At 36.8% G+C, this 26,240-nt stretch overlaps 1 protein-coding gene across 1 annotated transcript; it reads right to left on the minus strand.

Moving 5' to 3' along the window:
* Positions 1–10,633: 10,633 nt before the first annotated feature.
* On the minus strand, positions 10,634–11,993 carry LOC120959854 (uncharacterized). Its single transcript, XM_040383555.2, has 2 exons — positions 11,620–11,993; positions 10,634–11,554 (listed from the first exon to the last, which is right to left on the minus strand). The coding sequence occupies exons 1-2, from the start codon at positions 11,839–11,841 to the stop codon at positions 11,048–11,050; spliced, it is 729 nt and encodes a 242-aa protein (XP_040239489.1). The 5' UTR covers positions 11,842–11,993; the 3' UTR covers positions 10,634–11,047.
* Positions 11,994–26,240: the final 14,247 nt, after the last annotated feature.

The raw sequence follows: 26,240 nt of genomic DNA on the forward strand, positions 1-26,240 counted from the left end.
ACAAAGTAACATTTGTTGCAACACGTGAGCATAACGGGTGGTCACGCTCTCATGATGATGGATATGGAAGAAACTTGATTCATATCACCTTCATCCTTTAGTTGATCATCTTCTTGAGCAACCAATTTGTGTCGAAGATAGTTTTTTTGTATTCCCTTTTTCATTCCATCTTTTTAAACTTTGGCGGTGCATCAGAGGCGCCTATACTGACCATTGGAACAAGAACGTAAAAAGCATGCTAATCTTTAAGTTTATCTCTTCATTCACTCTCAGCGATGTTAAAAAAAACTATGTTAAGGTAAAAAGGAGCTGCAACTCAATTATATACCGCTAATGCAGTTGAGATTGGTTGAAATCAAGAAAATCATGCAATTTATTTCGCGGTGCAACGTTACAAAAACTGTACTGATCTTCGCTCTACATAAGCGAAATATCATACCTTATAACACGTACCAGTGGACGCAGAGTGAAATGTATACTTAACTTACCTTGTTCAAAAGTTCCTCATGCTCGTGTACATGCTTCAAAAGCTATAGAAATCTTCCTACATTTTGTAGCAGTTTACTAAAGATTTTGAGAATAAAAAGTATGCCCCAAGTATGTATTGTAGTTCTAAAGTAACATACAATTTCTACTATCCTTATTATCAAAATATGACCTTTTTACAGTGCATATTTTGCTAGAAAATATCTGTCGAACACACTTTTAACTCAGGAAGTGGAAGTCTAGCAACCTTCTTCGAATCTTTTTCAAGTAAACCAAGTTATCCATCACTGGATGTTTCACATGGTATATGATGGCTTGCAATCTTTCGATAGGCCGAGAGAAAAATCGCATTTAATCGTGTTTGAACATTAGCTCACGATTACTCTCAAGGATCAAGTGGTCTAACGGTGCATAACTGAAACTTGTGTTGTTTTTTACTCCTGAATAAAAAAAAACTTGTATTGTTTTGATTAATTTGGTTTAATTACGAAATTTATATCCGATAAAGATTCGTGGTGTGTGAACTCAAAAAGATAGACCAATATTTTTTTTGGCACTTGTTTCTGATGGAAGAGGAAAAATTAGCGAACAAAGATATGGGTTGTGTAAGATAACCTATTATGAAGCTTTTACATTTCGATTATTTTAATACTTAATCTAAATCATGTTATCTTAAATGTAATTATTTTATCTTTGTTTTGATTTTTGAGGAGGTTGTACAATACATCAATTCGTCTTGTCGAACGTGTGATTAAAATAATTTCAACGTGGCTACAAACACTTTCAGTGAGTATGCTTATATATTTAATACTACCTTACTTGCTTACTACGACATTATGCACAAGAGTATAATATATTGACGAATGTTTCTTGCATTTCAATACTAATTTTACATCAACGCATGATCTGCCAATTGCTGGCTCCATTCGGCATCAAAGATGTAACATTTTAAGGTCGGAGTCGGGCAGAGCCGTACAGAGCAATCCGGACCCGACTAAAGCCTCGACTCCAATAGTTCCGAATGGCTCTGGATATCACCGAGCGGAACTGTAGTTTCGATTTGGCTGGAATCGGAGCAGGGATGATCGGAAATGGGTTTGAGCCGTGGATGTGATTCCGACAATTTATCACTAGTTGTTGCAAAGTTTCCAAGTGGGTGTACCGTGCTGTTTCGAATTACGTACACGTAAGGCGTTTTTGATATAAAATCTTGCTTTGAATTCCGGACAGAATTAAACATATGATTTAATGAAATTCAGAGCACATTATGATAAAACACTGTTGTTTCACGTTGATAACTCCTTCTACAATGGATTCCAATGTATTTCAAAGCACATGGGCGCGATTAATGGGAATTATCCAATAAATAACATTGGCGCAGGTTTTTTTTAGCAAAATTCAAAGAATACACAACAATTCTTTGGTTACACACAAAATTGGTTAGACACAATTTTAATTTCTTCGAGTACGTCATGTAGAATTAAAAAACTGTATGGCCAAAGACTGGGTATGAAGATATTCAATAAAAACAAGCCGAATGTCCCGAATGTGAAGCTGTCCGTAATTTGAAGCATAATGGTATATATTTTCATTCCTATTTCGTTTCTAGTTGACGCAAGTATGTTTTCCATATACAATGTGCAATGCGTGGTTATTAAAAAAATTTGGTAAAATGTGTGATTGAATCGAAATCTAATAAGAATAAGTTTCCATTTCTTAAGGGTTTAAGTTTGTTAGATGTTATGGGTACATAAATGTTCTTCTTCTTCCTTGGCATAACAACCGTAAAAAAAATGATAAAATGATTGTTTTTCTTATTAAAAACTTAATACATTAATACAATTATAATAATAGATTGTTTGGTTTGCAAAGTTAAAAAAAAATCTGAATATATTCTCGAAGGCGGATTCAAAATCGACCGCATGCGGCCCGCGGGCCGCCAGTTTGAGATACACGATATCGTAAAAAGTGACTTATCAAAAGATGTATATGATTGGGACGGTCCCATGGTACGATCGTCAACTCGTACGATTTAACAATATGCCCGTCGTGGGTTCAATCCTAGAATAGAGGCCGTCTCTCCGATGTGCAAGAACCGACTAACCGGCTGCATGGTAATGAATAAGTCTCGGAAGCCTGTACAAGTTGGCATGTCCGCGTAGCACGTTACGACAAATAGAAGTAAAGAAGATGCAATGTCACAAAAAATAATTGTATATCTGTAACAAGCGTATTTAACAATTAACATCGATAGGAATTCTGATTTGCCCAGTTAAAATAATACATCAATGATGATTGCATTGCACCTTGATTCGTTCCCCGAACATATCGGTTATTTTGCAGAATAGTTTATTGCAACTAAAATTGATTAAAAATTCAAAATCCAAAAGAAACCCCAAGGACAAGATCAGTTTCGCGGTATAGTCATACATATGACTGACAATCCTGCTATGGGTAGGGGAACTGGGGGTAGTTTCGACACCTTAAGGTTTTCCTCTGATTGCAATTCTTTTGCCAATGTAAACTTACTAGTAGACATCGAAAAAGCTTTTTTGGTGTATTATGTACCATCTTACGAGAAACTACGGTTCCTGGATTGATTTTGATAACATTTTGATAAAAATAAAAAAGTGTGTTTTTTGTTGCGTCACGACTGCAGTGCGGGTAAGTTCGACACCATGATGGGGTAAAATCGACACCTTGGGGGTGATTTCGACACTTTGGTTTTATCTTTTAAAATAACAAACTCTGATGGCCTGTAGTTTTCATTAAGTTCAACAAAATATTTCGTACCAATTTTACGAAAAATTAACACAAAACAGTATTGAAATATACGAAAAAATGAAGATACAAGCAAGAACAAAAATTTCATTTCAAATAGCATCGGACCAGACTCCATATAGTAGAAGCTGCGGCGATAGCATCTGGTTTACGGAATAATTGGTTAAGATTCCTTTAAAAAAATAACCTGGTCATCTTCCAGTAATCTTTTTCTTTTTCTATAAAATCGAAGGGGGTTCAGTTTTATTTTTCTCTGCCAACTCGAAAACCAAAAGGTGAACATCGGTCAATGTGATTCCAAACCAGCGACTATTTTTTTCTTCAGTTAAGCCTACCCGTCCTAAAGTAAGCCTAAAATACGGTCAAAGCCATAACAATATTAATTTTCATAAGCCTAAACCATATACAAAGTACATGTTTTGAGTCCGAGTTTGGCAAACGTTCTGTGAGAGAATAATAGCTAAATTCCATAATTATAACTTCCTAGGTTTGTTGACATCTTGAATTTTAAAGCTTCTACGGTATTTTTAATTGCGTGTTTGTTCAGCTTGATTATTACGTTTGTCGTACATCGTTAAGGGACATCTTTATAAAATACAGGACGATATAAACAAAGTTAACATGCTACAAATAAGCATTACACTACTACCAAGTGGGGTGTCGAATTTACCCCCATTGGCCGCACAAGTTTTAGTGACATTTTATATTATATAGATTAATGTAAAAATTACGCCTTGTGATACAGAACTAATCAATAGTATTTATATAACAATACTATTAACATGGAAACTATAATTTTGTTGAAATAACGCCACAATTCCTTAAGTCCCAGAAGTAAAAACTTACATCGGCTGTCAATCAGAACCACCATGTGTTTATTTTGTTGTTTTTTGACAATTGACAGTTTTCTGATCAGTGAAATGTGACTCAAATATTCGAAACAGTTGACATAAATAATATGTATAAGTTTTTTGTCTTCAAAAAGTTCTATAAATACAAAAACGGCAAGGTGTCGAACTTACTCGCAGTGTCGAACCAACCCCGACTTCCCCTAATCAATAAGTCACTAAAAGCCAAGCTCACTAGCGGTACAGGAGGCAGATCTTGATCGACAACGGTTGTTGTGCCAAAGAAGAAGACGAAGAAGAGTGAAAGAACTTTGCCAATTTTAAAAAAATGAAAATAATGTTTTTTTTGTTTATGACAAACATTCGAGAAAAATACAAAAAAAATCCATTTTGTGTATATTTTTTAAACAAAAGTTATTTGCACAATACATACAAAAGTATATCAATTAAGTTTATAACATATTCATTTAAAAGCAATAAGGCTAAGATGAGAAAGCAATACTGCCTTTACGAACCGTTCCCCCGGAATAAAAAAGGCAAAGATGAGCAGCTATAATCCATTTTTTTTAGATTAACGTTATTACAGCTTCGGTCATATATTCATACAGAGAATCAAAATTTAACAAACAAAAAAACATGTATTTATCAACTATAAAAATTGAATTTTAATTGAAATACATTTCATACATTCGTTCGGTAATATTATTTAGATCAAAATTCAAAATTGTTTATGAACATTGCTTGTAATTATATACGTTGTTATCATATTATTTAACGAAATTATCGACTGTGTTCGGTATTATATTAACATTGTTTAGCTCAATTATGGTAAATACTTTGTCGAATTTCATCTAATTGTCGTAACGAGCTTCTGACTTATTATCCGGGATGTCAGCCTTTGCTACGGGAAGAAGGTTCATATGAAGTTTGAACCCCCGACGGGCATGTTGATAAGTCGTGCGAGTTGACGACTGTAACAAGGGACCGCCCACGGTACGCAGTCGTACATGGTACATACATTTGTATGATTGGGCTAACAAAGTCACATACAACACACAATGGATATTTATTCCATTGAAATTAATGTCCATTGTAGAGGAAATCTGAGTTTAACTCAAAATAATCAATCAATTCCAGCACCTCACAACACGCTATCATAATGTGGTCTTCGATTCACGCTACTTTAACAAACGTATGCATGCAGATCTATTGCATGCGATGAGATTTTATTCCAGGACTTCGAAGTGATGCACGAAGCATCTTGGAGATACGTTTGCAACGCAGCATGTCTGCTGACTTCTTGAAACCGCATTTATGACAAATTAAATGCATGGAACTAGCCGTCGTTGATGAATGGCGTAAATTAATAAGTACAAGATTCATATATTCATATTCGAAAAATAAATCGCCCACCGTTTCAGTTGCCGCTCAGTATGAAACACTCACGGGACTCTCAGGTTCGGTGAATTGTTTCAGTAATGCTTATACCATCCTGTGTAGGAATTCTGTCTTCTCTCTCTCTATCTCTGCACGGGAGTTGGACACCGACAGCTCACAACGATTATCGAAACGATTTGCACTACCATGTCCTGCATATATCAAATGAAGAATGCATAATGCGAATGGGAGCTATTCAAAATCAACGAAACAGTATGAAATCTGAAGAACGATAAAGGTTGCGCTACATAAGAAATCAGTCGGAGTTAAAAATTAAAACAAGGGTGGTTTTTTAATCAAAATTTGGAGTTTAAGACTGCCAAAACGAGCTACATTTTATAATTTCGTAAAAATATTTTTAATAAAAGATAGATGAATCATAATTATATTATTAGGAATGGGAAATAATTTCAATATTTTCAAAAAGGATCATTCAAAAAAACAAAATAAACACCTTTCAGTCCTTTTTCAGCTGTTCATCAAATATTTGCTTAACGTTATTTTTCCATTGTATTCAGTACATTGCAATGCTAAGTTCTATTAATTATTCTTTACTAAGAGAAATGTGAAGTTATTTGTATGTTCTGTATTTTCGGATTGTAGCTGTTTTGAGAATAATGCAAAGGTTTCTCATTTCAGACTAAATTACACGATCTCATTTTTCTTTTCGTTGATTGTTGAAAATATAAAGAGACCACATATTTCATAACCCGATAGTAACGTTTACATTTTAAACAAAATGATATACAAAAATACAGTAACACACACAAACACACCAGTTAAATACAAGGCTGGTGTCAAACATTAAAATGAATGCATTCAGTATCTTTCCTCATCGTATAAGCACTTTTTAAAAGAGGCATTTTTGGGAACATTACGCAGACTGCATACGAGAGTCATTGTATTTTTTATTTTGGATTCATTTTTAATGACTATCACACATTTCGGCATTGGGTAATGATAACGACGAAAACCTCCAGTCTGTGATTATGGAATGATATAGAAACGACGACTAAACACCGCTGTCATGAGGGTGATCATTTTTTTGGCAGCTTTGGTGACAGAGAAGAAAAAAGGCAAAAATATTGCCATTGAAAATGTCTCTCGGGCAACGTATTTAAATTCATCATATATTCATACTGTTCCCCACATACGTTTTGACAGTTTTTCAGCAAGATGCATCTGAATGAGATTTTTGGGAATCATCCCCAACCAACTGGTGATAAAGGTGAAGATGCTGCTGATGTGCGGTGGAAGAATCCTCACGTGTTCCTCTAGTCCCTGGGATTTTTTGATAGACCGGAAACGGATGCGTTCGGGGCGGGTATTTAGCAATTTGGTAAGAGAGTGAATATTTAATGCCTTTCAACTCTGTGTTTCTTTTTGCTTTAACTTCAACCCTTGAAATAATATGCCAGACGACTGTGACACATCGCACTGCCAGCTGTTAGAGAGGGGGTGCGAGCTCATGTGCATGTGTGTGATTGTGTGCGTCTGAGCGTTAAAACGCAAAGGAAGGATAAACAAAGAGAACGGTGAATGGCACAGGTAAAAACGACAACGGTACAGGAATGAAAGAGCTGTATATGTTACGAGTTACCGTTTAGCAGGTATGTTTACCTTTACCTCAATAAGCCGGAATTAAGGCAGAGAAAATGTGTCACAATGCATCTTAAAGCGAAAACATAGAATACCCGTTTAAGTGAAGACGCTACCAGAAATGGTTCCAATTCAATCACTGCATGTCTATGATATGCGTTAATATGTTTTGCTAAATTGGTATAAAATTGTTGCAGTTGCACTGATATCCTATTTAACAGCTCGTTAAGTGATGAATAACTGAACAGCACAAAATTTAAAGCAATAATGGTCATATTAGGGAGGCACAGAAAATGTAATAAACTTTACATTTCGGCAAACTTTCTTCTTCTTCTTTGACACAACTGCTGTTGGCCTCCCTGTGCTACTAAAGTGCATGGCTGTCAGTGACTTGTTGATTATACATAGTAAAAAAGTCAGCCATACACTTTTGGGGAGCATGGGGCTTGAACCCATGACGGACATGTTGTTAAGTAGTGCCAGTTGACGACTGTACTAGGAAACTGGCTTTTGGGAAATATTGCCAGTCATAAATTGCACAAAGGGCTGCCGCATGCGGCCATGAATAACCCCACAAATAAACAGTATTTAATCCGAAGTTTCGAATTTAGCCCTTTCAAAAAAAATCCAGAAGGTCGGTATAAAGTAAAATGCAGGAAAACCACTGCCTTCAAATGGAACCAGTTTCAATGTTTTTGCTTCCGGAAGATTGCATTTGTTTTCAAAATCGCTAGACACAAATGGAGAATTATAAATGCACATCTTTCTGCCTGTCAGATTACCGATCGGCGAACGATCTTCCTACGAACGGTGGCTGGCACACCAACGAAGCCTGATGGAGACTTCTGTGTGTGCTACAATCAATTTTGTTAAAGATCTTATCTGGCCATGTTTATCGTTAGTTGTTATAGTTCTTATGCATTCAAGCACTCTACAGCATTCACCAGGCTCGAAAAAACCTGCATGTATTTTCCTATTCGATTGCTCGATTATTGTGAGCAGGCTACAAGCGTTAATGTCTGGCGGTAGCTTTGAAGCCAATGACATCTTGTCTAAAGCACTGTATGTATTGATCGAATAAGTTATTCATATTAGGTGGTGGTAAACTCCCATCTGGTGGTAAATGATCCCTGCTAGCAAGATGCACTATTCAGTTCACTTCATCGTTACAGGGTGACAAAAAGTCAACCCGCTAAACAACCAACGATAGAGAAGGAAACTTTATCCAGCGATTGATGATATTTGCTCACAAAAGAATTCCGCTCATACGTTCTATTCGACATACAGAAGCGCTCCAACCCATGGACCACATAAGAGCAGATAATCTAACTCGACATTACACAGCCTCATGAAACATTGCGTGGGAGAACTGGCTCAGGAAGATTTTTGGTCCCCGTGTAAACCCTGAAAAAAACCTGAATCAATGTTAATATGGAGTGTTTACCTCCCCCAGACTGTCGACAGTCTCCAAAAAGTGCTGATCCTCAATAATTCCAAATGTGCTACGGCTATCCATCATCACATCTCTAGGCTTTTCGAAAACTTTAAAGTGTTTCCCTGTCAAACACAACGGTACGGTTCAGCGGTAAGTATTACCCTCGAATGACTGCCCAACTGCCCGCCAAGCACGATGAAAGCCTTAAGAGGTATACGAGCTTGTAGATAAGATGCTCATTTGTTAATGATATTCGATTGTCTCTTTTAGCACCTTTATTAATCATCAACGCGTCGGGGTCTTTTCTTCTCGATCTCACTCGTATCGTTGCTTCAACTCTTAATGTGGCAAGAACTAGGAACAAACAAAAAAAACAGACACACTTTCTAAGGCTATTTCAACCCATGCCGAGCGTTATGAATGAAGCTACTGAAGATGAATAATGGTAGGATTTGATGTTGTTTGGGTTTGTCCATGGTTGTACAGAAGCCAGATTCGAGCAACTTGGCATTAAATTTCAATTTTTCAGGAACCAAACATTTCAAATCTCCAAATGAGCATAAAACAGAAACAATAGAAAATGTCCGACAGCAGTTCTGCACTTAGTGACGTTGTCACTATATACTATTTTATGCTTCAGTCAAATCGTACGGCTTTCCTGAGTTTGGATTTATGAATGTACCTTTTAAGTTATTTTTTTATTTTATCTTAGATCCGGTAGCGCTCCAAGCTATGATTTTTTTATTTCTTCAACCACGATAATTCATCAATAAAGGGCTACTGGGTTTAGAAAGGATTATGAGTTAGTGTGTAGGTGTATGTGCGCCTGTACAGTTTTTTTTTAATTTTCAAGCCGAACTTATAAACTGTTCATCGATGGTAGGCGTGAGAAAAGATTACGGTGACCTTCACTAGGCACACGGATAGTTATTTTGCAGCTTTACACATTAGTCAAACTCCGTTGTCGAAGCGCCCGCTCATAGATCCTATGAAGACAGAACAGGTTGTCGAATTTTAGACACACCTTTAAATTTAATCCATAACTACCAAAGTGGGCTTCGTGCGAAACAGCGTTGCAAAAGGTACATTAATGATTGAAAATTGAAGAAACAAATAAAGCACATTTATTGAGTTTATTTAATACTGTTGCTGTTGTCACTGTTGTCTTCGTCTTTGTAGTTTTGATTTCATTCTACCTGTTTTTGCTCAAGCGAGCAGCCTCCCCAGATGTATGAGATCGCCTAGCCGAAGATCGAGCAGCTGTGATAGCTGTTTGGCGGCTGCGGAAGATATTAATTGTCAAACAAGTCCACTGCTTTCGAGATCATTAATCAGATTTGAATCGTCCCAACTGGGTGGACACTGAGCATAAGTTTTATGCGTATGGTAAGCAGGAAAGCCAAGCCCAGCTGCACGCTACATGACGCTTGCTGTGCTACGTTAGACCGCTCTCGCTGAATATGTGTAGCAGTTGAAAATAATCAACATTCTAAATGTGAACGATTCCATTTTTAAAACACGAAACACGAAACGTACCCTTTACGCTTATTGCTTCTGTGCATCCGCTTGATTCACATCATATTGGTTCTTTATAAGTAAAATAAAACTTGTTTATTCAGACTCACACAATTATCATTACCTTGGGTCCTATGTTTCTTTTTTATCACGTATTTAGCTTTATTTTTATCATTTTTTTCTTTTCAACGAGTTTTTCAAGTTTTGTTCTTTGCATGATGCACACCCTGCAAGACATCAATAACTGAAAAACTTAAAAAAACACACAATAATAAACCGATTTGTAACTGAAATCACGAAAAAAGTATTTTATTTGTCACCGTAGCGATAGTGGATAAATTGCCGTTAAGCACACTCATAACTTTCCTGCACAGTTCTTATTTTATGTAGGTTTTCATTCAAAGATGTAATACTTACCGAGCGTTGTGTTCATTGTTCAGCTGGATGTTTATTGCACTGAAAACTATAATTTGTTTTTGAAAATTGATATTGAATTCGAGCTACTCTGGCAAATAACACTGTCGAATAAAGATTCTTTTTAAAGATTTTATTGCACAATTCCTTTCTTAACGTTACACTGCAAAACAAACTTGTCTTGTCAAAAACCTGAATTTGTGTCTCCGTTCAATAAATAAATAAATATTCCAATGAACCTAAACTAATTCAATGTTCAATGCTAGGATGTTGCAACCATGGTAGTGGCTCCCACATGTTTAAATATTCTGTTGATAGTGGCATCATTTGGAGTGTCCGGGTGTGGGATGTGTCTGTCTGATAATGAAATTACATTGGCCGCTTCGAGCGGCGTGTTAAAGTAGTTAAATTATATGAACTCAATATCATCATTTGGCGTCTTGGAGTTAAGCTTGCTTTTGATAACACGTAACTTTTTGATAACAGTAACACGATCGTTGTAAGTATTCACATGATTTCGGGTCATTTTAGATTAATGTGCTGGTTGTTCATAGTAGTACCGATAGGGATCGTTTGCCCGAACCGGACGCACAAAGTAGGTGGCTCGGCGATTGTCGTGGCCAGTGTGCACCTGGAAGCTGGTTTCCTCGTGATGATCGGCCTTGAAGATCTTCTTCAGTGCCATGATACTAGCGATGGTGAGGGCAACTTTACTGATAACCAGGGCCTTGAATGCGATGGCTCCGAGGGTCTTCAGACCAATAGGTCCAGCAATACCCATGGCGGTCAGGAGGGCAGCAATGACGTAGCGGCTGCCATTCTTTTTGTTACCACTTCCTCGCGCTTCGGACAAATCGAAGCTGATGGTGTGGGTCTTGAGGAACTTGTCAATCTTCTGAACAAGTGCCTTATCCGTTTCACCGAGACCTTCCATCGATCGAGCATCGGACAATCCGAGGATGGTGCTCTCAGAGTTCTCGTCAGCGGACACGTTCTTCTGCTTGACAAGAGTTACTCCATCCACCAGTTGGATGGAATCCTGTCAAATAATGTTTGTAGTTCGTAAATTCGCAATCAAATTTTACGTTAAAGAGGTCATATTACCGAATCGATGGCACGGGAGATGGAGGTCACCGCTTTTTGCTTGAGGCACTCGGTAAAGTCCGCTGTCTCTTGGCAATCGTCGTAAACCTTCTGCAGGACACAAATTTCTCCACCAAACCAGCTACTGCTTGCTCGCCACGAGCATCCTCCCGTAGCACCAAAAGCGGATGTCGCCAGTGCGACAACGAGCAGGAGCTCCGCAATGATGGTTCGGTTGCACATTTTGTTTTGCTAGCTTTAAAAGTGCGTAATGCACTTTCAGATACACTTATACACGCGAAACTCGTTAACGCACACTGATTCTGGTACTACACTGTAAGCACTGCTGGTATGAAAGGATGTTTTACTGATGATAACCAAGCTGCAACTGAGGAATACACTGATTAGTACGTGCTTTTAAATGCACCTCAATGCTCTGCTTACGATACCGTGGTACCATATGATGAGGTACGAAGCGAGTTTAGATGCCCGTCTTGTATCTCTCTTACTCGTACGAGTGAAAATTTTTCATCACTGACTAAAACCACACATCGATGCACATTTTCACTCGTTAGAGTCTCGAACATGAAGCTAGGGTGGAATTTCATTCCACTCAATTTGCTTACCAGCCGCTCCATGCATTTCCACAAAAAAGAAATCGGTAAGGAAAAAAGAAGAAAAATCGGAACGGAACGTGGCCAGCAACACTAGCAGCTATGCAAGAAAAACTATACCCTTGTAGCGAAATCTGGAGCCCTTAGAAAACTGGCTGTCCATCCATCCATCCATTCAACCATCAACCTACCCGGCATGCAATGCCTGCATCATGCAATATCATCTGGATGCATCCGCTAGCAGCCTCGTTTTCCCCACGAGACGGGTTGGACAGTGAAGCCGAATCTGCAGAAACACGCTATATCGGCGTATGTTATCTGCAGCTCTCTCATACGAGCGTGAAATATGTGTTGCGCTACATACTGTTCTTTGCGACTTCCACCAGCTCAGCAAGATGCATTTTGCATTGGTTTTGCCGCTTGTTGAGTCGATTAATTCAATTACCACCACTGCCCTCTGCTTCTAGTGCGCACTATTCGCAATTAGAAAGAAAATAAATCATCGCATGCACATACATGCTACGGTATCTTACCGACCAAGATGTGGTTTTCTATTGTTGAATTAAAACCAAATGTAGTTCCAGTTGGATGGAAATTTGATTTCCAGTAACGTACTATGTGTACATGCTTGGTAAGATTAAGAAGCGGAGTTAACTGAGCTGTTCAAGAATACCGTTTCAGAGAAAGTGAGAACATTTTACTTTTTAATTGCTAAATGCAGACATTATTTAATACAACTTTGTTTTGAAATTGAAAAACATTTATAGGATTTCAGTTTTGATTATTTCTATTAGGGAAAGTAAATTTAAATTGCGATAACATAACGGTACGTATATAAAAATAAACCTCCATAAGAAAAAGAAGAAGAAGAAGTAGAAGAAGAAGAAGAGGAATGCTCTAATTTCCCGTTTGATGTGATATAGACAAAGTAGAAACAGATTATCAAATTATATCATATGGATCAATAATAAAATAACAAGAAATGTATGCATTAAAATTGCGAATGCAAATAGTTGTGCTGCGATACACAGCGAGAGGTTATTACAATGTTGTTTTTTTTTGTTAAATTGCCTTGTTTTGTACAAAATATTTTTTATAAGTGCATCCTGTTCCTTCTTTTCGGAAGCTCGCTTTTTATTTGCAAAAATATAATAACAAAATTGTTTGAAATATGCATTTGATTGTAATATACACATGAGAAAAACTTTGTGAGTGATAGTTCATGTTAAATCCATGACTCCTTCAAGCAGGCATGAGCCTAAGATACGCATGTTACTCGTGTTTTTTTTTGTTATTACAGTTACTGAAGTAACAATGTTTAACTGTAAGCAAAACGGCCGGGCCGTCCCTACACAACAATAGTAAATATAATCTTAAACTAACATACAACTTGAATTAATACCGAAAACGCTAAATCAGATTGATCAAATCTTTTGAAAGCGATCGTTCAACATTTTATTTCACAGATTTTAACAAGATTCAATATCACCTAAGGTTCAGAGAATATTAGCCTAATGAGATTAAATGCCATAGAGAAAATAGTAAGGGGAACAAAGTATGGCACTTATGCTTGGCGATTAAGTATAAAACAACTTAAGAATTACATTCATTGCTGTTTGAAAATCATGTTCTCTAGAGCGGAGATGCACATGATTTACTCAGTCATATAGATTCGTAGCATTTTTCAGCAGTAAATAGTTATTGAAAATGTATTCAAATTGTTAAATTATTCTCAAAGTCTTTCTATTTGACTTACCAATTGAATTCAATGACCGTTTATTTTATTTACCCATAGGATGCGACGAGTCTTGGGGTACAGTCGTCAACTCGCACGATTTAACTGCTAGCCCGTCATGGGTTCAAGCCTCCAATAGACCGTGCATAAGTCTCTGAAAGCCAAGCCCACTAGCAATGGTGCAGGCTTTAACGGAAAGCAAAGTAAGCAATTGTTCGGTGGATCTTTAGTTCAGCATGTGTAACAGTTCATAGAGTATGGCATTATATTAGAGAGGAGGGCCCCGTGTCGATGAACGTTGAGGCCCCGTGATAGTTGAACAAAAACAATACATTACAAAAACTCCCTGTTAAATTTAGAATAAGCTTTTCAAACTTTATTTTATTTTTTATTATTAGCATTATTTAACACATTTCAACTAAACCAGTGTTTAAAGATAATATACTTAGGCGTCATCCATTAACTACGTAACGCTTATATGAAGGAAGGGGATGTTGTCAAACGTTACGCTTTGTAAAATGGAGGAAGAAGGATCTAAATTAATTAAACAAAATAAAATAATTTAAAAACATGTTTGAATAAGAAACAAAAATTAAACAATGATAATTATTATTTATTTAATAAATTACTCAGTTACTGACGATTGGTGAAAGGTTTGACATATTTATGGATGACCAGGATGGTTCGATGAATTTACGTTTCTGATAATGTTGATGCAAGAAAATTTTAAACGGCACTGAGAATCCGATTATAAAAATCTTATTCAATTGGATTGCTCTATGGAACAAGTTTGAATTATGCAAAACTTTAAATAATTATATCGTGCTTAAATTGTTGAAATGTGAATGTAATACAATATTCTAAAAAATGACAATGCAGAAAAAAACGGTTTTGTTCAATAACATAAGCTAATAAAGGGGAGGGGAGGGGGTGGCATAGTATGCTTGCTGATATATTAGAAGGGAGTTATACTAGGAGGTACGGTTGGGGGCTAAAATTTGACATTTTAGCATTGCGTAATTAATGGATAACGCCTTAGAGTTATGGGTTTCGATCCGCAATTCGTTGCATAATGCTGAACAGACGGGCTAGTCCACTAAAAACACCACTAATACTAACTTTAGATAATAGGCATAACGCATATAAAATGACTGCTCCTACACTGTATTCATCCCCCCACCCATACTACCGCTCATAAACCGCTCGGTTGTATGCTTTCGGTTGTGAGTGGGAAATTGAATCTTTCATCCACCATAGAATAGGGGGAGGGGGAAATAGCTGCAAAAAGTTGAAACCACTGATACTTAGATCAATTTGGAGAAATCAGTGAAGCAAAGCAATACGTCTTATTTGTAAGAAACGCATCGAAATGTTTAAATGTTTATCATTATAATGTATCAAGTATAATTGTAATGTAGCTCGCCAAGACGACTTTGTTACAAATCTGGTCCGCACCTCGAAAAGGATGCTCATCCCTGCCCTGCAGGATAGGTAGATTTCAAAACCGGCCTAAATACCCACAAAATCAATGCTTGAACCTCGATTATGTTGTTCTAGCTGAGTTATTCTTAAAGAAACATATTCCAAATAACCCTTCAAACAGTAATCGTTGTTTTCTTGCCACCAAGCGTCTCATAAGAAGGCAGTCGCTTCCGGCATAGTAAAACAGTCGACGGTGCGGATGTACGATAAAAATATAACATATTCACATGACTTGTCTTCAATCTTGTCTGCTGGTTTATTCCAATTCGAAACAAGTTACAAGTGTGAATTTGCTGAAATTCAAATTTCCTTTTCTATCATCCTTAACATCTCTCTCTCTCTCTCTATCTCTATCTCTCTCTCTTTCTCTCCCCCCACCCCCTCTCTCTATCTCACACACACACACACACACGGTTATTCTTTCAGTGTAATTCTGGTAGCATAAAAAAGGAAAAGTTTTTTTCCTTCGATATCCGCTAAAGGGGCCTCCTGTGGCATTTACAGCACCCCTACTCGCTCCGGGTTATTCGGTTATCGTCAGTCTGTTTGCTATATCCCGTACAAAGTTCGCCTCGGATCTGAGAAATACTGTCGGAAGCAAATTAAATTCACGTATGCTTTCGGTTTCGGCTCACACGCAACGTTTAACACTATGTGTGCCTTTTTGTAGAGAAGCTGTCTAGCAGACGAGAAGAGATTCAGGAATGTACAAAGTATACGGCAAACCAAATTCAATATTGCTATTAAGTATGAGTTAATGCAACATCTTCACAATTCATTTCAAGTATGATTTGAATATGTGTATTTAAATAGATATTAGGGTATTCCTACAAATTTAAAATCTTTCACATTAATTAGGTTTTTTTGTAAAAGAACAACAACGATCATTACAAGGAACAACAAAAATATTGCTTTATAAATGGCCTATAACCATAAAAGCGAGTTATAAAATAACGTATGTGGTATCCATAATCCAAAATCTTTACACAACTGCACTGAAAAAATATATAAAAATCAGCTTATAACAAAAAAACGATGTCTGTGAAGTAAACACTAGGAATAATTATTTACCACTGTATGATAACTGTTTATGAAATGAACGATTTAAAGTACTAGCTGAAGTATAACGAGAGCTATGGCATTCGAATGTGCCATTGTTTCAATACTGTTGATCCATTGCAGCGTAGAAAAAAAGGATACGTCGCGTCAGAGTTTATCTCCTAATACCGGTTGCCGCCATCCTAGGATGCTCATGGCTTGAAGTGTAAAGAGGAGCAAAGGAATAAAAACATCCGTGTTATTGCATGCCTGATACATGCCCATCGTAAACCTTTCAACTATACGTGCAAGGAAAGGATTAGGTACCCAGGTAGTCTGTGTATCCGTTCGTACATATTTCCATACGTTACTACCTGTGGCGTTTGCCCACTTGAAAATGTTCCCAGATCTTCAATATAAAGAGTATAAAGAATGCTAGATCTGTTTCCGTTTCACCTTTACATTTGTCGACAGTAGTTGCAACTGTGCCACCTACGTTTGGATCATTTTACAAAACAGAGCATGGCAAAGGACAGTCTGAAGATGAATAGGATAAGTCGCACAAATCCTACAAAATCATATTACACGAAGAATGGAAAATATGTGATTTTATGGCTTTCGATACTTGAGTCTGATGTATATAGTTAACTAAGCTTCCACAGTTCAAGAAGGCTCATTAACGGGCGCCATACATTGAATATGCGGTTTATCTGGCGCCAGCCACATTTGAGCCAAGGCTGGCGCCAGTGCAAACCCGGCTGAACAACATATTCTTAATCCCTATCAAGGAAAAATGCTATCTAAAGATCAACGATTTACGCATTGTTCTTATTCTTCTTGTAAATTGCGAAAACAAAAATATACAGCACTCTTTGTCTTTGTATTCTTTGTCAACTGTTCAGATATTTAAGTTTCAATCCAGGTGAATGATAGCTATTAGAAATATTATCATCTGTATAAAGATAAAAGTAAAACATTTTATACAAAGATGTATGTTAATATACAAAAATTGTAGTCTTAAAGATCCGTTAGAGCTACGGTTACAATATATCATTCATTTTATTACTCATTCTCAATGACTTGCTCATCACACATTTAAAATCGGAGTAGAGAAAACTGAAGCTAGCCTGAGATCATTTCATTCACTGGTTTATCACACTGTTTGCCTTCTAGCAATATTTCTCACCTCCCTTTTTGTTTGAGTCGGGTGTTTTTGAAAACAAGGCTAATCAGTTATAATCATTAAAAATTTTAATATGGGAACTAACGGCAAAATCTGTCGGACGAGCAACTATATCGTATCTTGCCAAGCCTGTACATTTTTTGTTTCCCTTACGCTGTGTGCCACGAAGATCCGATCATTATTTTCCAACATTTCTATATGTTTTTGGCTCATTTTTGACCACCAAGCCTAACAATTAAACCTCATTTTCCCATGGATGAACGGACGATGGGCAACGTACATAGTGCTAGGTGTGCTTTGCGTTGTACTGGATGATAGACCATGAACCGACAATGCTTCATTCACGTTATGTCTCTTTTGCAATGATTGACCCGTTTGTGACAGAGGTTTTAGGGGGTTTTATCAAGTTTTTGCACATATAAGCATTTACACTCATTGTTGTTCTGTTATTTGAGATCAGCGTTATATTGATGTTAACCATTCATATATATATATAAAAAAACAAGGTTTGGCTTGATCTAAACGCAATAATTTTGAAGCAATAATGTATTTCAGGGAAGTAAAAGTTTATAAATTTAACTATAACATCGACTTGTTCATTTTCTCAAAAACCAAAGTGTCACTAAACTGAAATAAGAGCCTTGATAAACATTTGTTAGAGTATTCCCAAACAATGTAATAACAGTAACAATCTATGAATGACTAACTAAGCCATCAATTGTCCAATCATCTGATTAGTGCATAGTTTCAGTCTATGAAATGTGTTGCACTTCACCTGAGTTTCGCCAAAAGATGATAAACTCCATTGGACATCCAGTATAGATGCGTGAGATTGAATTTGCTGCCAAATAACGCAAAGCAACATCGCAAGCAGACATCGCCGCAGATTGGAGAAAGGCAGAAGTGGATCAGTTGGATGCTTACCTAATTAAAAGCTTACTACGGAAAATAGCTTTCATCTTGGCTCGCTAATTGCCAAAAACTCGGAATTAGAAGGGAATCACGATGTTGGTAACGGTTAAACACCTAACATAGATACCATAACCAAAAATTACGAAGTCGACGCCAAGATTCACTAAATTTGTCCTATCATTTATCCACTCCTATCATCTGGGAAAAGACATTTGAACAAACTCATGTACGAATAAAGTGTATGTTTTATTCAAGTGCGATGATTACAAATTAGACGATTTAAATTGCCACAACAGCCAACAGTTGCTGGGAAGAGCTCAATTACGAGAATTTGAAAGTGTACTTTTGATAATTATTAATGTCGAGCATTGCTTGCATTCACTCACCGCTCTATTGAAACCGGTTCGTTCGATCTGTACAAAAAGTACACGAATCTTCAAAAATTTGAACATTTTATATTGTAGTATTTTCTAAATTAATCATCCCTCTGAAAATATCTTGATATAGTCGTCTATGTTACTACACCGCGTACCATAACTATATGAACAGTAGTTTTTCTCAATTTTCAGAAAATCCGGAGCAGATAGATAAAAACAGTGAATGTATGAATTGTGAAAAATACTATTTCAATACATTGTATAATTTTTAAAGATTTCAGTAGTTTTAGGGTAAGTGTACCATATTATGGCTATAGTATGTCATCAAGTTATCGATTTTTCTCCTGCAAAAATAAGTCCAAGGTAAAATTTTAAAAGTGTATATGTTTTCTTGTAACCCAAAATGTGTAGAACATGGGGGTATTTTTATTTTGACTCAGGGTTTATAAGAAAAAAAGTTAGTAGAAAATTTCAATAAAAAAATTGCATCTCAAGATACCAAACATGGCTATAGCGTTCTTAACAATTCGCCATAGCTGTACCAATTTTGGCTGTAGGCCAAAACTCGTGGATATTTACACTAAAAAATATTTTTTACCATTGTTTTAACTCAAATCAAGTAATGATATGCTCACTTCACCGCTATAAGTATGTAAACACCATTAAAACATAAAAACAATAGTTTCGAACATTCATTTTCAATCACTGGTTGTATTGATAGCCACGCATTATCAATCGCACAAAGGACGGGGCTAATTCTTCTAAAATTTTATTTTCTTACACTTTTCTGAAAACACCGTGTTTTGGACACACTTCATATCACCTGAAAATTCTTAATATCAACGGGAAGCTATACCGAACCCAGCTACCGTTTCAGCGCGATACGCACGGGAGCACAAATCAAAGTGATCTGTTTGAATTGGTTTAAATGAAGAATCGTAGCCATTGTTTTGATAATACTTCTGGCCAAACTTTTCCTTAACTAACGATCATGGAGCGCATTTGGCAATAGGACGACACGAGCGGCGTTCAGATTTTGCTATTTTCTTGTGAAAGTTATTCAAGACTGCATCATTTAGATGAAACTTATTCGATTTAATCACACTTAACAAATAAATGATGCTTAAAACACATATTAACACTTTAGATAGCAAAAATAACAATAAAACCCCCGATTTATTCACTTTCAAACTACGCACTACGACCAAAACGACAGTTGTAAACAAAGCATTGATGTATACTGTAATATTTGGTACACTGATGTTTAGTCGTACCAATTATGGACGTATGGAAAAAGGTACATTTTTGATAAAATGATAATTTTCAAATAAATTCAATGTGAAGTCGTGAAATAATGAACATTTTGCATAAAAAATGTTGATTTTAAGAAAACACTATGGTTAGTTACTTCAAAATGCCTAATTTACTACAGTGCTGCTCTTAGCAAAATGGTAAGAGATGCCAAACATTTTGGCAACACATTTTAAAAGGGTGATATTTAACAAACGGAAGTGACCAGCACGGAACTAATGAAGCACAAATGTTTTAAAATGTTTATATTTGAAATAAAAAATCCCTCCGTGGTTTTAGAATGCAACTGTTTTAGAGTGAAAATAGTATTCGTTGTAGCCATAATTTGTGCTATAACCACAATTGGTACACTTACCGTATAAAATGACTTATTACAAAAAAAAAACAATTTAGGTATGGTACAATCCTACTAACAGTTCAAAAAATAGATTTTTTTGTAATAAACAATGCATTTAAAAATCGCCCAATATTATAAATAACATATTCTAGTAAGGATTTACAGGCTTGCATTTTTCAACCATTTGAAAAAAATTGTTTTTATATATTTTAGCAGGTTTTTTCAGTTTTATAAAGATAGTTATCAAAATATTTTTTTAACTCCAAAATTTTAAAAGAACACCATTCAAAGAACACCAAACATTTCATTTAATAGTGGTTTTGAGCATAAAATCCAAAGTATTTAGGAAGATTCTAAACAAATAATTTTAAATTGCCATGAGAGCCTTATCAATTTAGTGAATTACGGATCAAAACTTATGCAATAAAACAAAAACCACACAATAATCTCTCTAGCGATTTATATCAGAATCCAAATGTTTGCCTGATATTTTTTCCTCCCACCACCCAATTCAGGAAGTGCAGACGAATACTATATTTAATAATTGCAATAAGCCTACTACAATGCCCTTTCCACATACTCTTACCGGTATTGCAAATAATTTACTAATACATGTAAATACCACATTACTAATTCAGCCAGCCCTTATTTAGATTTAGAAGCTAATACATGACCACACTTTACAAGCAGGCGGGTGCCTTTGTAGCGGACTAAGAGAACAACTTTTACATTCTTGTTTTCTATTTAGTGTAGTACACGGGCATGCCTACACAGGTTTTCGAGAATTATTTAGTACCACACAGCCAAATTGTCATTGTCAGTTCTTACTGCGGGGGGCAGTCCAATCTAGACTTGAACCCACGACGGGTATGATACTATGTCGTGCGAGATGACGACTGTACCATGGGAGCGCCCCAAAATTTACATACCCGTACTGTTTAATGACTCTTCAGTATTTCTACATGCGATTATCCTAGATCACATTATTACCATTGACAGGCGATAGGAATCAACGAAAACATGTGGAAGGATAATGTTGTGCTGTAAAAACGTAACGTTGTACGGCTTTCTCACATGCGTTCATTCACGTACTCACTCGAGGTAAGGAAGAAATGGTTTCCGTATACCAGTGTCATTACAAAAGATGTGAGGATGAAAGATAGCGAATTATTTTTCCTACTCACGCACTCAAATTATGTGATGTTCACATATTCCCGCATTCCATGTTAGAAAAAAAAACTCCTATCGTCATGCAAATGAATACAGGGCAACCTACAAGCCGTAACGTCCTCATCAACCAAACATAAAACGCAAAACGATGGGATCTGTTGATTTGTAGATACCTAATGATAGCATGTGTTTAATGTCTTGAATTACACTGCAGTACCTCATCGATCGATGTAAAGAAATAAGGATGTTACAAATAATGCTCAAGATACATCACCATGGAAGTGATAGCGCCATGTTTAAAGGCTGTATATTGTCAGTTCATCAGGGAGGTTCAGCTTATCAAGGAGGCTTCGGTATCTGTTTTCAATAATTTGGATTAAAAACAACATCGGTTGCGATTTGTAAGCATGTGTTTTAACCATTTCGATTGAGCGTTAATAAGTATTGACGGATAACAACGGTTCAACACATCAAAATGTAATTGCTTAGAAGATTTATTTTACCAAATATTGAAATGTATTATTTTACAGTGGTATGAGTTTTCTTATAAACTTTCATTATCACACATGGTTTGGTTAATCTACTTGAATCTATGCTCTACTCGAACAACACAAAACTTGAATAATAGCTCGATGTAGGAGAAACACCACATACAGAAAATCACTCTGCCGAATCGATACTAAACTATACATTCAAACTTACCAGCATACATGCAGACGAGCAATAAGCGGAAACGAAAGCACTGAGGAGACATATAACAAAAGCGTAAGAAAGGAATCTTAAGAAAAGCTGTAAGTACACTAGCAAACAGCAGCATTACGAAAATGGTAAGACGTGCGAAACAAGCAGGAAAAAAAGCTCCTTTGCATGTCATAATAAACGGCATGGAGGCATATAAAACGAATCTTCTGAAGATGAAGAAAGCATTCTCATGTGAATTTATATACATTCGATTCATTTATTTCCATTTATCGCATATTTACCCCCAACGTATAAAGAACGTTACCCTAGCGGAAATGGTTTTAAGCCTCCTTGAGTGCAAAACTTCTTAGTGTGTTTCCGTGCCCAGCTGGATCATACTTTTGAAAACCCAGTACTATTGAAATATGCTCCAGTCACAATGTAGGCGAAGTATGCTTAATACCTCGAAGCCGTAGCCGATGTACACTATTCAATACCAACTACGAGTTAAACGTAAATCATACATCCTAGCGAAAACGACTACGATGTTACAGACCGAGATAGAGACTTTGAGCTTTCCACAGATGAGAAATCGAATGAAAATTAGAGGAAATGAATGTACATGCATGCGGCAGCATGAGCGAATGTTTTATGACTCAACTCGCAGCACGGTCGGAAACGACCGGAGAACGGGAGTTCTTTAGCACTTATTTCCCCTTTTGCTTCTTTCAAATGTCTCAGCTGATAGCAACGTTAAGCAGATTTCTACGTAAATAGAATAGATAAACAAGCGAGAAAAAATAATGAAAAGATGAGAGCGAGAAGAAAACAAGAAACTGAATGGAAAAAAACACTGGAGAGTGTAGCAACAGCAGTAAATCTAAAGGATATATTCAAACCGAGAGACATTGGGTGACGCAATGCAAAGGAGACCACATCCTTGAGTTGTCAACGACATCCGTGCGTCTGCGGTTGTTTCGCATTGTTGGAAAATATAAGTGATTAAAGCATCGAAGAATTGGAACGAGCATATTCGTTCATCCAAGGGTAAAGGACCGGGCTTCCGAGAGACGTTGAGGTAGGATAAGCGTAGCGAAATCCCATATGAGAGAGTGGGAGGCAGGTGGTTGCTGATGCAGTTTATAATTTATTGGTTTTGTTAAATTTGTATGAACATATAAATTCACAATTTTGCACTTCGCTATAAATATCGCACAGTGCCACATTTCAAAGAGTTTTGATGGCAAACTCGTCGATAATTATTAATTTTCCAAATATTTGTAACCAGACAAAAAATTTAGAGACTATTACCTTTATAGTTAACGCAATATACCAAAATAAAAGGATACTTTTCTTTAAATAATAAGGTTTTCGATGTTGGTAAAATTAACGCAAAAGGAATGGAAGTTTTTTTTCAGATACTACATAATATTGCTGTACCCATTCCTGCAATATAAATTAATACACGCTATGTTAATGACGTTGTGTTCCATTTTGCTCAAGGGCCAGCAAGATCAACGAACAGCTCTTACCACAAAATAACACACGTTATATATGCATGCTATTCATCGATCGTCCCCCTGCTAGCATTCATCAGTGTTTCGAGCATTCGGTGCGGGTGAATTGTTTCCTCGGCAAGAGGTTTTTCTAGGCAATCACATACGCTTATACATTCACCAATATGGACTGCGGGTGTAAAACGAGGACAAAACACAGTAAAACATTCGTGTCGGAAAAAGACAAAAACAAACTTTGAGTTAGCCAGCCAGCCAATTGGGGTAAAAAAACGCAGAAAACAAAAGTAAACTGCTTCTAAATTAAAGGAGCGCTCTCTTTGCACAACAATTTTGACATTCGCTCCGCGTCTCGTTCAGTTTCTCCACAAGCCCGATGATTCCCTTCGTCCTGAAATAAACGTGTCATAGCTTTGCGCAGTGAAGACGTCGTCCTTTAGTTTGTAAGCATGGGTGACATCGGTATTCGATGAGCACAAGTACTAGCCGACCATAGGGCTGGTAGTCGAGAGGTAGAAGCAAAACATAAAAAATAATCATCGATAAAATATATTCATATCAACGAATCCACTCAACCACACGAAGGGTAGCAGCCGAAGGTGACAAGCAGAGGCAAAGCAACGAACGTACCAAAGCAAATGCTACAGACTGCACGAATGCTACCGTGCGTCGATGTTTAAGGGAAGTGCGGAGCACACAAGTTGGTCATATATCGTTTCCACAAAGCTAAGAAACCCGACAAAAAAAATGACACACTGTCGAAGAAATTACGACCGACGGAGTGCCACACGCGTTGGCAAGGCCAAACCCATTCCACACGACCTGCTTCTAATCCACTCTACTGCTTACCTGTGAGCAGGAGTACTGGTAGCGAAAGGAAAAGGAGTTCAAGCGCTAGGGTGGCAAGTCGATGGGAAATTTACATTAATTCACTAGAAACATAAAAATGCTTACACGCACTCATAAAATTACATAATTTCTAATGCTGTTCACCCGTTCTATTCCATTTACTATGGTCTGACATTCGCTTGCATGGTGCCAACGCACTATAGCCAACCCTTTAGCATTGTCCTTGTTTGTGTTTCGGGTATGTGAATGTGGGTGTGTAAGAGCTTGTAAAAAATAAAGGACGCATTCTTTTTTGACCTCGGCTCAGCGTTAAGGGTAGTTGATGAACAAGTTTATTAAAGTTAATGCGCCATACATCATACGAATAAGTATATGTTTTCAGTGTTTGTTGCCGGTGTAGAGTGTGTGTTAAGCAACTGTATGCTGCTTGCCAGATGTGTTTGAGGAAATGTAACAATGAGATCAAATAGAAATCAAAATAATAAGCAAGTCTCCGTTTTGGAAGTAGGGTATGATTTTAAGTCCATACGTGAAATATAGTTCTTATAATAACCTTAAATATTTATTACGTATTACATCATTAAAAATGTTGAAAATATGGTAGACTTGGGATGGTAAATTTTACCTTACAGAAGACCATGTTCAAAACCATCCTCGTTCCACTCAAATGGTTCCAAGATGCTAGAAGAGCATTTTCAAGGACATATCGTACTGGTGATGAGTTAAAAAATGCTGCATAACCATGTTAACCTAACTGATGCCAAAACTTTCTTTTATTTGTCGCATTGCAAACATGCAAATTTTGTTTTGTATCCTCAGCTAAAAGGGTTCTTCATAGTTGCTACTTTTCGCTACTAATTTGGACCATGCACGACAGTAATGACGATGTGCGACATTTTTACAAGGGTCGTGATGGCCATAATACAAGTGGAAAATGCATCGTACCACAATGAAAGGAAGTACTGCACCCGGCAAGGGTTCATGGGTAGCGTATATGCATGTGAATAGATCCTTTTAAAAACCCAAGTACTCTTCCTTTAGAATGCTAGAATTGGATGCAAAAAACCACTCAAATCCCATCGACTGCCAAAACATTTGAGTAAGGCGAGTTGTTAGAAAATCCGTGGGTTATGACTAGTTTAGCTGTTTTTCCTACCATACAATTTTTTGTACACTGTGCAACATTTCGATTATCCCATCGAACGGTTTGCCAACATTTTTACAAACTTTATAAGGTTATTTTCAGCGCCTATGTTTATGCTAATGCTAGACTGCATGCAAGTGCATGCAATAAGAGTGCATCTTCATGTTCTCGTCATTACTGTAGATATTATGCCGCTTGTTTTAAAATGGCTGCCTCTTAGTTGCGACTGCATTTGTTTGCGTGAAGATTGGAATTAAGAATGCCAATTAAGGACCTTTGTGCTTATCTTGTCTAC

The sequence above is a fragment of the Anopheles coluzzii genome, chromosome 3, assembly GCF_943734685.1.
Source record: "Anopheles coluzzii chromosome 3, AcolN3, whole genome shotgun sequence".
Taxonomy (NCBI): domain Eukaryota; kingdom Metazoa; phylum Arthropoda; class Insecta; order Diptera; family Culicidae; genus Anopheles; species Anopheles coluzzii.

Coding starts and splice junctions, on each gene's coding strand:
- LOC120959854 (XM_040383555.2), bottom strand. CDS start 11,841: ATGTGCAACCGAACCATCATTGCGGAGCTCCTGCTCGTTGTCGCACTG. Junction 11,555..11,619: donor TCTCCCGTGCCATCGATTCG/GTAATATGACCT, acceptor ATTATTTGACAG/GATTCCATCCAACTGGTGGA.